Below are 11125 nucleotides of genomic sequence, written 5' to 3' on the forward strand. Positions count from 1 at the left end.
AATCTGATAGTGGTAGTGGGGTGTTTGATGTCTAGTCTCCATTATGGCTCTAATCTGATAGTGGTAGTGGGGGTAGATGTCTAGTTCTCATTATGGCTCTAATCTGATAGTGGTAGTGGGGGGTGATGTCTAGTCTCCATTATGGCTCTAATCTGATAGTGGTAGTGGGGTGGTAGATGTCTAGTCTCCATTATGGCTCTAATCTGATAGTGGTAGTGGGGGGGTAGATGTCTCCCTTATGGCTCTAATCTGATAGTGGTAGTGGGTGGTAGATGTCTAGTCTCCTTTATGGCTCTAATCTGATAGTGGTAGTGGGGGGGTAGATGTCTCCCTTATGGCTCTAATCTGATAGTGGTAGTGGGGTGGTAGATGTCTAGTCTCCCTTATGGCTCTAATCTGATAGTGGTAGTGGGGGGGTAGATGTCTAGTCTCCTTTATACGAATCGCATCGATTCGGTTCTCTAATCAAAACCGAATCACACCGAATTGTTTCAAACTAAAACGTATTGTTCCTGTATCGCACGCGTCAAACTCATTCCACGGAGGACCGAGTGTCTGCGGGTTTTCGCTCCTCCCTTGAACTTGATTGACGAATTACGGTCACTAATTAGTAAGGAACTCCCCTCACCTGGTTGTCTAGGTCTTAATTGAAAGGGAAAAACCAAAATCCCACAGACACTAAGCCCTCCATTGAATGAGTTTGACACTCCCGCTGTATGGTATCTAGAGACGTATCGAATCGTCTTGAAAAGATCCTTATTGGCTATACTGTCCTTCTTCCCTATGTTTTCCCCTTCCCTATGTTTTCCCCTTCCCTATGTTTTCCCCTTCCCACCAGCCTCAAGTGTGTCGCGGTGGGAGATTCTGCACCAGGACAAGGAGGAGTTGGAGCGGAGGTTTGAGCGGGAGCTGGAGGGTCTGCGTGCCCAGCAGCAGAGTGAGCTGGCCAGGCTGGAGGAGAGACTGAGGCAGTATCACAGCCTGGAGGTGCAACGCCTGGAGGACCAACAACAGGAGCAGATGCAGAGACTGCAGACACAGCAGCTGGAGCAGGTAGGGAGGGATACATACACACACACACGTTTTTAGTCATTTAGCAGACGCTCTTATCCAGAGCGACTTACAGAAGCAATTAGGGTTAAGTGCCTTGCTCAAGGGCACATCGACAGATTTTTCACCTAGTCGGCTCGGGGATTCAAACCAGCAAACTTTCGGTCAATGGCCCAACGCTCTTAACCACTAGATTACCTGCCGCAGTTACATATATACATACAGTGAGGGAAAAAAGTATTTGATCCCCTGCTGATTTTGTACGTTTGCCCACTGACAAAGACATGATCAGTCTATAATTTTAATGGTAGGTTTATTTGAACAGTGAGAGAGAGAATAAATAAATAAAAATCCAGAAGAACGCATGTAAAAAAAATTATAAATTGATTTGCATTTTAATGAGGGAAATAAGTATTTGACCCCTCTGCAAAACATGACTTAGTACTTGTTGGCAATCACAGAGGTCAGACGTTTCTTGTAGTTGGCCACCAGGTTTGCACACATCTCAGGAGGGATTTTGTCCCACTCCTCTTTGCAGATCTTCTCCAAGTCATTAAGGTTTCGAGGCGACGTTTGGCAACTTCGACCTTCAGCTCCCTCCACAGATTTTCTATGGGATTAAGGTCTGGAGGCTGGCTAGGCCACTCCAGGACCTTAATGTGCTTCTTCTTGAGCCACTCCTTTGTTGCCTTGGCCGTGTGTTTTGGGTCATTGTCATGCTGGAATACCCATCCACGACCCATTTTCAATGCCCCGGCTGAGGAAGGAGGTTCTCACCCCAAGATTTAACGGTACATGGCCCCGTCCATCGTCCCTTTGATGCGGTGAAGTTGTCCTGTCCCCTTAGCAGAAAAACACCCCCAAAGCATAATGTTTCCACCTCCATGTTTGACGGTGAGGATGGTGTTCTTGGGGTCATAGGCAGCATTCCTCCTCCTCCAAACATGGCGAGTTGAGTTGATGCCAAAGAGCTCGATTTTGGTCTCATCTGACCATAACACTTTCACCCAGTTCTCCTCTGAATCATTCAGATGTTCATTGGCAAACTTCAGACAGGCATGTATGTGTGCTTTCTTGAGCAGGGGGACCTTGCGGGTGCTGCAGGATTTCAGTATTTCACGGCGTAGTGTGTTACCAATTGTTTTCTTGGTGACTATGGTCCCAGCTGTCTTGAGATCATTGACAAGATCCTCCTGTGTAGTTCTGGGCTGATTCCTCACCGTTCTCATGATCATTGCAACTCCACGAGGTGAGATCTTGCATCGAGCCCCAGGCCGAGGGAGATTGACAGTTATTTTGTGTTTCTTCCATTTGCGAATAATCGCACCAACTGTTGTCACATTCTCACCAAGCTGCTTGGCGATGGTCTTGTAGCCCATTCCAGCCTTGTGTAGGTCTACAATCTTGTCCCTGACATCCTTGGAGAGCTCTTTGGTCTTGGCCATGGTGGAGAGTTTGGAATCTGATTGATTGATTGCTTCCTTTAAGAGTGTGCTCCTAATCTCAGCTTGTTACCTGTATAAAAGACACCTGGGAGCCAGAAATCTTTCTGATTGAAAGGGGGTCAAATACTTATTTCCCTCATTAAAATGCAAATCAATTTATAACATTTTTGACATGAGTTTTTCTGGATTTTTTTGTTGTTATTCTGTCTCTCACTGTTCAAATAAACCTACCATTAAAATTATAGACTGATCATGTCTTTGTCAGTGGGCAAACGTACAAAATCAGCAGGGGATCAAATACTTTTTTCCCTCACTGTACATACATACATACATACATACATACATACATACATACATACATACATACATACATACATACATACATACACACACACATACATACATACATACGCATACATACATACACATACTTACACATACATACATTTACATACATACATACATACACACACACACACACACATACATACCTACATACATACATACATACACACACACACACACACACACACACACACACACACACACACACACACACACACACACACACACACACATACATACATACATACATACATACATACAGTACCAGTCAAAAGTTTGGACACACCTACTAAGTTTTAGAACACCTACTCATTCCAGGGTTTTCCTTAATTTTTAATATTTTCTACATTGTAGAATAATAGTGAAGACATCAAAACTATGAAATAACACATATGGAATCATGTAGGAACCAAAAAAGTGATAAACAAATCAAAATACATGTTATATTTGAGATTCTTCGAAGAAGCCACCCTTTGCCTTGATGACAGCTTTGCACACTCTTGGCATTCTCTCAACCAGCTTCATGAGGTAGTCACCTGGAATGCATTTCAATTAGCCTTGTTAAAAGTTAATTTGTGGAATTTCTTTCCTTCTTAATTCGCATTAAGACAATCAGTTGTGTTGTGACAAGGTAGGGGTGGTATACAGAAATAGCCCTATTTGGTAAAAGACCAAGTCCATATTATGGAAAGAACAGCTCAAATAAGCAAAGAGAAACGACAGTCCATCATTACTTTAAGACATGAAGGTCAGTCAATCTGGAACATTTCAAGAACTTTGAACGTTTCTTCAAGTTTCAAAAACCATCAAAAACCATCAAGCGCTATGATGAACCTGGCTCTCATGAGGACCACCACAGGAAAGGAAGACCCAGAGTTACCTCAGCTGCAGAGGATAAATTCATTAGAGTTAACTGCACCTCAGATTGCAGCCCAAATAAATGCTTCACAGAGTTCAAGTAACAGACACATCTCAACATCAACTGTTCAGAGGGGACTGCGTGAATCAGGCCTTCATGGTCGTATTGCTGCAAAGAAACCACTACTAAAGGACACCAATAATAAGAAGAGACTTGCTTGGGCCAACAAACACGAGCAATGGACATTAGACTGGTTGAAATCTGTTCTTTTGTCTGATGAGTCCAAATGTGAGATTTTTGGTTCTTACCGCTGTGTCTTTGTGAGATGCAGAGTAGGTGAACGTATGATCTCCGCATGTGTGGTTCCCACCGTGAAGCATGGAGGAGGAGGTGTGATGGTGTGGGGGTGCTTTGCTGGTGACACTGTCAGTGATTTATTTAGAATTCAAGGCACACTTAACCAGCATGGCTACTACAGCATTCTGCAGCGATACACCATCCCATCTGGTTTGCGCTTAGTGGGACTATCATTTATTTTTCAACAGGACAATGACCCAACACACCTCCAGGCTGTGTAAGGGCTATTTTCCCAAGAAGGAGAGTGATGGAGTGCTGCATCAGATAACCCGGCCTCCACAATCCCCCGACCTCAACCCAATTGAGATGGTTTGGGATGAGTCGGACGACAGAGTGTAGGAAAAGCAGCCAACAAGTGCTCAGCATATGTGGAAACTCCTTCAAGACTGTTGGAAAACCATTCCAGGTGAAGCTGGTTGAGAGAATGTGTGGAGAGCTGTCATCAAACCTTTGACTGGTACTTTATATACATGCATAGACACATACAAACACAGTCTTGTACAGTTAACCTTGTGGGGACACACAAGTCAGTCCCATTCAAAATCCTATTTTCCCTAACCCTAACCTTAACCCAAAAACCTAACCTTAACCGTAACCCTAAACCTAACCCTAGCTCCTAACCCTAACCCTAAAACTAACCCTAACACTAACCCTAATTCTACCCTTAAGCCTAAACCCCCTAGAAATAGCATTTGACCTTGTGGGGACCAGAAGTCACCACAATAATATTTAAACACGTCCACTCACTCACTCAATCACTACACACACACACACACACACACACACACACATAAGATAACAACAGTAGGTTTTGATTGTGTGACTGAATGTGATGGTGACTAGGATGTCAATGTGATGGCGACTATGATGTTAATGTGATGGTGACTATGACGTCAATGTGATGGTGACTATGACGTCAATGTGATGGTGACTATGACGTCAATGTGATGGTGACTATGATGTGAATGTGATGGTGATTTGTTGTGTTTTTTATTGACCCCGTGATCATGTGTGTCTCCAGATGGAGGAGGTCACAGAGAATCATGAGGCGGCCCTGACTGAGATGGAGAACAACCACAACGACACGCTGGTCACTCTGAAAGAGGAGCATGCCAGGACTGTCAAAAGTACGTACCGCTCTGTGGACTCTCAACACAACCTGGTCTGAGAGAGAGAGAGAGAGAGAGAGAGAGAGGCCTGGAACCTTTGCCATTGAAAGAAACTAGACTTGACTACACCCTGACTAAATTGTGTTCTGATGTTTCCATACAGACCTGAAGATGGCCCATGAGCAGCAGAGGAAGTCACTGGAGGAGGACTTTGAGAAGCTCAGACTGTCCCTGCAGGTACAGCAGAGCTACTTTAATGGACCAATCAATTCATTGATTGCAATGATGAAATACTATAATGTAGTGTTTTAAACACTTGTTGTCCAGGACCAGGTGGACACGCTGACGTTTCAGAACCGCAGCCTGAGAGACCGAGCCAAGCGCTTTGAGGAGGCTCTATGCAGGAGCACCGACGAACAGATAGTGGTAACAGCAGCCCTAGATTTAAACCTTGTTTATACCTGGTGCTAACATGCGTCCTTTGTCCTGATCTTGTCTAGATGCTGATTGTGGCCCAAAAAATTTAAACAGGTGTAGACGATTAAAAGACTCATTGTGATCTGATTGTGATCGGATCCTCCAGCCCAACCCCCAGAGGTAGTCAGAGACCCATTGTGATCTGATTGTGATCGGATCCTCCAGCCCACCCCCCAGAGGTAGTCAGAGACCCATTGTGATCTGATTGTGATCGGATCCTCCAGCCCAACCCCCAGAGGTAGTCAGAGACCCATTGTGTCTGGATATCCTAAAAGTGTAGATGGATCTAGACAGTGAAACCATTTAAATCGCCATTATATCGCCCTCTAAAAACATTGACAGGTGGCCCCATTGACTAAAATATACTGAACAAAAATATATACATTATATATTATTATTATTTATTTGATATATTATTATTATCATTATAAATGGGATTCAGTCCCTCATCATTTCTTGGTTTGCTGTTGATTTCTTGGTTTGCTGTTGATTTCTTGGTTTGCTGTTGATTTCTTGGTTTGCTGTTGATTTCTTGGTTTGCTGTTGATTTCTTGGTTTGCTGTTGATTTCTTGGTTTGCTATTGATTTCTTGGTTTGCTATTGATTTCTTGGTTTGCTGTTGATTTCTTGGTTTGCTGTTGATTTCTTGGTTTGCTATTGATTTCTTGGTTTGCTATTGATTTCTTGGTTTGCTGTTGATTTCTTGATTTGCTGTTGATTTCTTGGTTTGCTGTTGATTTCTTGGTTTGCTGTTGATTTCTTGGTTTGCTATTGATTTCTTGGTTTGCTATCAGGATGCTCTGGCTCCGTACCAGCACATTGAGGAGGATCTGAAGAGCTTGAAGGAAGTTCTGTTAATGAAGAACCAACAGATCCACGAACAGGACGTTAAGATCTCGGAGCTGGAGAGAATGGTAGGCTCATAATGAATGGTAGGCTCATAGTGAATGGTAGGCTCATAATGAATGGTAGGCTCATAATGAATGGTAGGCTCATAATGAATGGTAGCCTCATAATGAATGGTAGGCTCAAAATGAATGGTAGGCTCATAATGAATGGTATATATCAGAATGGTTATTTATCAGAATGGTTATTTATCAGAATGGTTATTTATCAGAATGGTTATTTATCAGAATGTTTATGTATCAGAATGGTTATGTATCAGAATGGTTATGTATCAGAATGGTTATTTATCAGAATGGTTATTTATCAGAATGGTTATTTATCAGAATGGTTATGTATCAGAATGGTTATTTATCAGAATGGTTATGTATCAGAATGGTTATGTATCAGAGTGGTTATGTATCAGAATGGTTATGTATCAGAATGGTTATTTATCAGAATGGTTATGTATCAGAATGGTTATTTATCAGAATGGTTATTTATCAGAATGGTTATTTATCAGAATGAGTATGTATCAGAATGGTTATGTATCAGAATGGTTATGTATCAGAATGGTTATTTATCAGAATGGTTATGTATCAGAATGGTTATGTATCAGAATGGTTATGTATCAGAATGGTTATTTATCAGAATGGTTATGTATCAGAATGGTTATTTATCAGAATGGTTATTTATAAGGCAGAGCGACAGAAGGAACCTCCAGAGAGTGGTGGCTTGTTATTGAGCAGAGAAAGTGGTTGGTTTGAATCATTTAATGTTTCGCTATGTGTGTGTTTGTGTGTGTGTGTGTGTGTGTGATGTTGATTTTAATGTTGTGCGCTACTGTCCATGTGTTTTTTGAGCAGGCCCAAAAGAACGTGTTCCTGGAGGAGAGAGTACAGATGTTACAGCAGCAGAATGAAGACCTGAGGGCCAGGATAGACAGGAACCTAGCCTTGTCCAGGTAACATACACACAGACACACACACATGCACACACACTCGCAGACTCTTTTCAAAGTGTAGTCCGACAACACCTCACCTTTTTAAAGGTGTTCGTTCTGTCTTTTGTTATCTCATAACTAGTGCTGTTTTTTTACAACCCCTCAACACTCCTCCCTCCTACACCTCCACCCTTCCCCCTCCCCCTCTATCCACCCCCTCTCCTCCACCCTTTCCCCCTCTATCCATCCCCTCTCCTCCACCCTTCCCCCTCTATCCACCCCTCTCCTCCACCCTTCCCCCTCTATCCATCCCCTCTCCTCCACCCTTCTCCCCTCCCCCTCTATCCATCCCCTCTCCTCCACCCTTCCCCCTCCCCCTCTATCCATCCCCTCTCCTCCACCCTCCCCCTCTATCCATCCCCTCTCCTCCACCCTTTCCCCCTCTATCCACCCCTCTCCTCCACCCTTCCCCCTCCCCCTCTATCCACCCCCTCTCCTCCACCCTTCCCCCCCTCTATCCATCCCCTCTCCTCCACCCTTCCCCCTCCCCCTCTATCCATCCCCTCTCCTCCACCCTTTCCACACTCCACCCCCTGTTCTCCCCATCAAGACAACTCTCGGAAGAGAACGCCAACCTCCAGGAGTCAATGGAGAAGGAGAGCAATGAGAAGAAACGTTTGAGTCGGAACAACGAGGAGCTGCTGTGGCGTCTGCAGAGCCCCCACATGTCCCCCACCGGCTCCCCCATCCACCGAGCCTCCAACACCTCCTCCCCCAGTCACCACCGTTCCTCCGCTGGCCCGGGGTCACCCGCACGACCGCACTCCTACCACCAATGAGAAGGCCTCTCCCCAATGCCTCTCCTACCGCCTCCATCTCCCTTATCTACTTTTCCAGATGAGGAGGAAGATGGAAGAACATTTCTCCTTCCCACCACATCCCTTCATCCATCCACTGACTTTATCCATCCATCCGCTGACTTCATCCATCCACTGACTTCATCCATCCATCCACTGACTTCATCCATCCACTGACTTCATCCATCCATCTACTGACTTCATCCATCCATCCACTGACTTCATCCATCCACTGACTTCATCCATCCACTGACTCCATCCATCCATCCACTGACTTCATCCATCCATCCACTGACTTCATCCATCCATCCACTGACTCCATCCATCCATCCACTGACTTCATCCATCCATCCACTGACTTCATCCATCCATCCACTGACTTCATCCATCCATCCACTGACTTCATCCATCCACTGACTTCATCCATCCATCCACTGACTTCATCCATCCATCCACTGACTTCATCCATCCACTGACTCCATCCATCCATCCACTGACTTCATCCATCCATCCACTGACTCGTCTTGTGAACGCCCTTCCTTTTTCTCTCCCTTTTTTGATGAGGATGGATGGAGGATGGAGGATGGATGGATGGAGGATGGAGGATGGATGGAGGGATGGATGATAGAGGGATGGAGGATAGAGGGATGGAGGATAGAGGGATGGAGGATGGATGGAGGGATGGAGGATAGAGGGATGGAGGATAGAGGGATGGAGGATGGAGGATGGGTGGAGGATAGAGGGATGGAGGATGGGTGGAGGATAGAGGGATGGAGGATAGAGGATAGAGGGATGGAGGATAGAGGGATAGAGGATAGGGGATAGGGGATAGGGGATAGGGGGGTAGGGGATAGAGGATAGAGGATGGGTGGAGGATAGAGGGATGGAGGATAGAGAATGGAGGGGTAGGGGATAGGGGATAGGGGATAGAGGATAGAGGATGGGTGGAGGATAGAGGGATGGAGGATAGAGGATGGAGGGATGGAGGATAGAGGATAGGGGATAGGGGGAACATCTCTCCTTCCATCCACTCATCTCTGGAACTCTGGAACTTTTTATCCGTCCTTTTCTCTTTTGGGTGAAGAGGAACCTCGTTCTGTCCCGATGAGGGAGAAATATGTCTCCATCCAGTCAACTCAGAAACGTTTTCCCCCTTTGTGCGCATTTGTCTCCCTATCTAAGGATATTTAATGAGTTGGCTTCCATGCTGACCAAACCCGTTTTGGGAGTTTGCATCTCTGAAGTGAACAACCCTCTCTCTGTAAACCAGTCCAGTGTCCTGCTACTAGATTAATATATACACAGGCAACTCATCTGTGTGACACATTCTGACGTGACAGAGCATGTGTCCCGAGGGCAGAGCTCCCTCCATCCATCTGTTTGTATCTCTGACTTCATGTATTGTATCACAAGTCTGTGCTTTCTAACCACAGAGGTTTTTAAAATGTTGGATTTTTTTACCCCCCTCTTTCTAAAGTACGCTAATGCCCCTCCCTTATGTGAATTCTATCAAGCAGACAGACCGATGTAGAAGAAGGACTCACTCCGCCATTTTGGATCTCATGGTGCCTACAGTATCTATCTCTATGTATTTGCCTCTAACTGCATCGCCATCTACTGGTCAGAAACGCAACAATGAATAACAACAAGCGCCTTCGATGTCCTGTCCTTTACTGTCTGCCTTCTGGATACTGTATACAGGCAGGCCTCTCACCAGCAATATCCCTCGCAAGGCCCCGGAAATACACGACAGCATTAAAAAACAACTGCATATGGGGCGGCAGGTAGCTTAGTGGTTAAGAGCGTTGTGCCAGTAACCGAAAGGTCGCTGGTTCTAATCCCCGAGCCAACTAGGTGAAAAATCTGTCGATGTGCCCTTGAGCAAGGCACTTAACCCTAATTGCTCCTGTAAGTCGCTCTGGATAAGAGCGTCTGCTAAATGACGTAAATGTAAAATGGATTCATAATGTTAGCCTTGATATACTGCATGTTACGTCATTTAGCAGACGCTCTTATCCAGAGCGACTTACAGGAGCAATTAGGGTTAAGTGCCTTGCTCAAGGGCACATCGACAGATTTTTCACCCAGTCAGCTCGAGGACCTTTCGGTTACTGTCTCAACGCTGTTAACCGCTAGACTACCTGCTGACCCGCATGTGAATAGGTACAGTATACTAGTAAGCAGCATTGCAATTCTACATTACTAGTTAAGATCATAAGGTCTTGACACCCCATTTAATCCAGTTAGCCATAGACTGCTACTGAGCCACATGAAGGATCAATGTTGGATACAGAAACCTACTGACAGTCCTAGAAAGACTTGGATCGTCAAGGCATCTGTTCAGTACTTTAGTTGAGGGTCCCTGTAGGGCTGTGCAGTACTTTACAATAGGATCCCAGTAAGGCTGTGCAGTACTTTAGGGTCATATATAATAGGGCTTTACAATACTTGACTTAGTACAGCTGTGGAGAACCTGGTCTTCACAGTAGGGCTGTGTAGTTCTTTACTTTAGGGTCCTTAGACAGTAGTACTGCGCAGTACTTTAGGGTCCATAGACAGTAGTACTGTGCAGTACTTTAGGGTCCTTATACAGTAGTACTGTGCAGTACTTTAGGGTCCTTAGACAGTAGTACTGTGCAGTACTTTAGGGTCCATAGACAGTAGTACTGTGCAGTACTTTAGGGTCCATAGACAGTAGTACTGTGCAGTACTTTAGGGTCCTTATACAGTAGTACTGTGCAGTACTTTAGGGTCCATAGACAGTAGTACTGTGCAGTACTTTAAGGGTCCTTAGACAGTAG

The 11125-nt window shown here is 44.9% G+C and overlaps 1 protein-coding gene across 1 annotated transcript; it reads left to right on the plus strand.

The window, feature by feature from the left end:
• The first annotated feature begins 694 nt into the window (after positions 1-694).
• Positions 695-8471, plus strand: LOC121566992 (microtubule-associated tumor suppressor candidate 2). The gene is made up of 8 exons (XM_045214894.1): positions 695-719; positions 839-1053; positions 5078-5183; positions 5329-5402; positions 5493-5591; positions 6437-6556; positions 7391-7488; positions 8078-8471. Exons 1-8 carry the CDS (start codon positions 695-697, stop codon positions 8304-8306), a joined length of 966 nt encoding a protein of 321 aa, XP_045070829.1. The 3' UTR covers positions 8307-8471.
• Positions 8472-11125: the final 2654 nt, after the last annotated feature.

Source organism: Coregonus clupeaformis, chromosome 5 (assembly GCF_020615455.1).
Source record: "Coregonus clupeaformis isolate EN_2021a chromosome 5, ASM2061545v1, whole genome shotgun sequence".
NCBI lineage: Eukaryota > Metazoa > Chordata > Actinopteri > Salmoniformes > Salmonidae > Coregonus > Coregonus clupeaformis.

Excerpts from the sequence above, each read along its gene's own strand:
- LOC121566992 (XM_045214894.1), top strand. The coding sequence starts at position 695 with ATGAGTTTGACACTCCCGCTGTATG. Across the intron at positions 5,184-5,328 it reads GCATGCCAGGACTGTCAAAA|ACCTGAAGATGGCCCATGAG; the intron begins GTACGTACCGCT and ends GTTTCCATACAG. Across the intron at positions 7,489-8,077 it reads AGGAACCTAGCCTTGTCCAG|ACAACTCTCGGAAGAGAACG; the intron begins GTAACATACACA and ends CTCCCCATCAAG.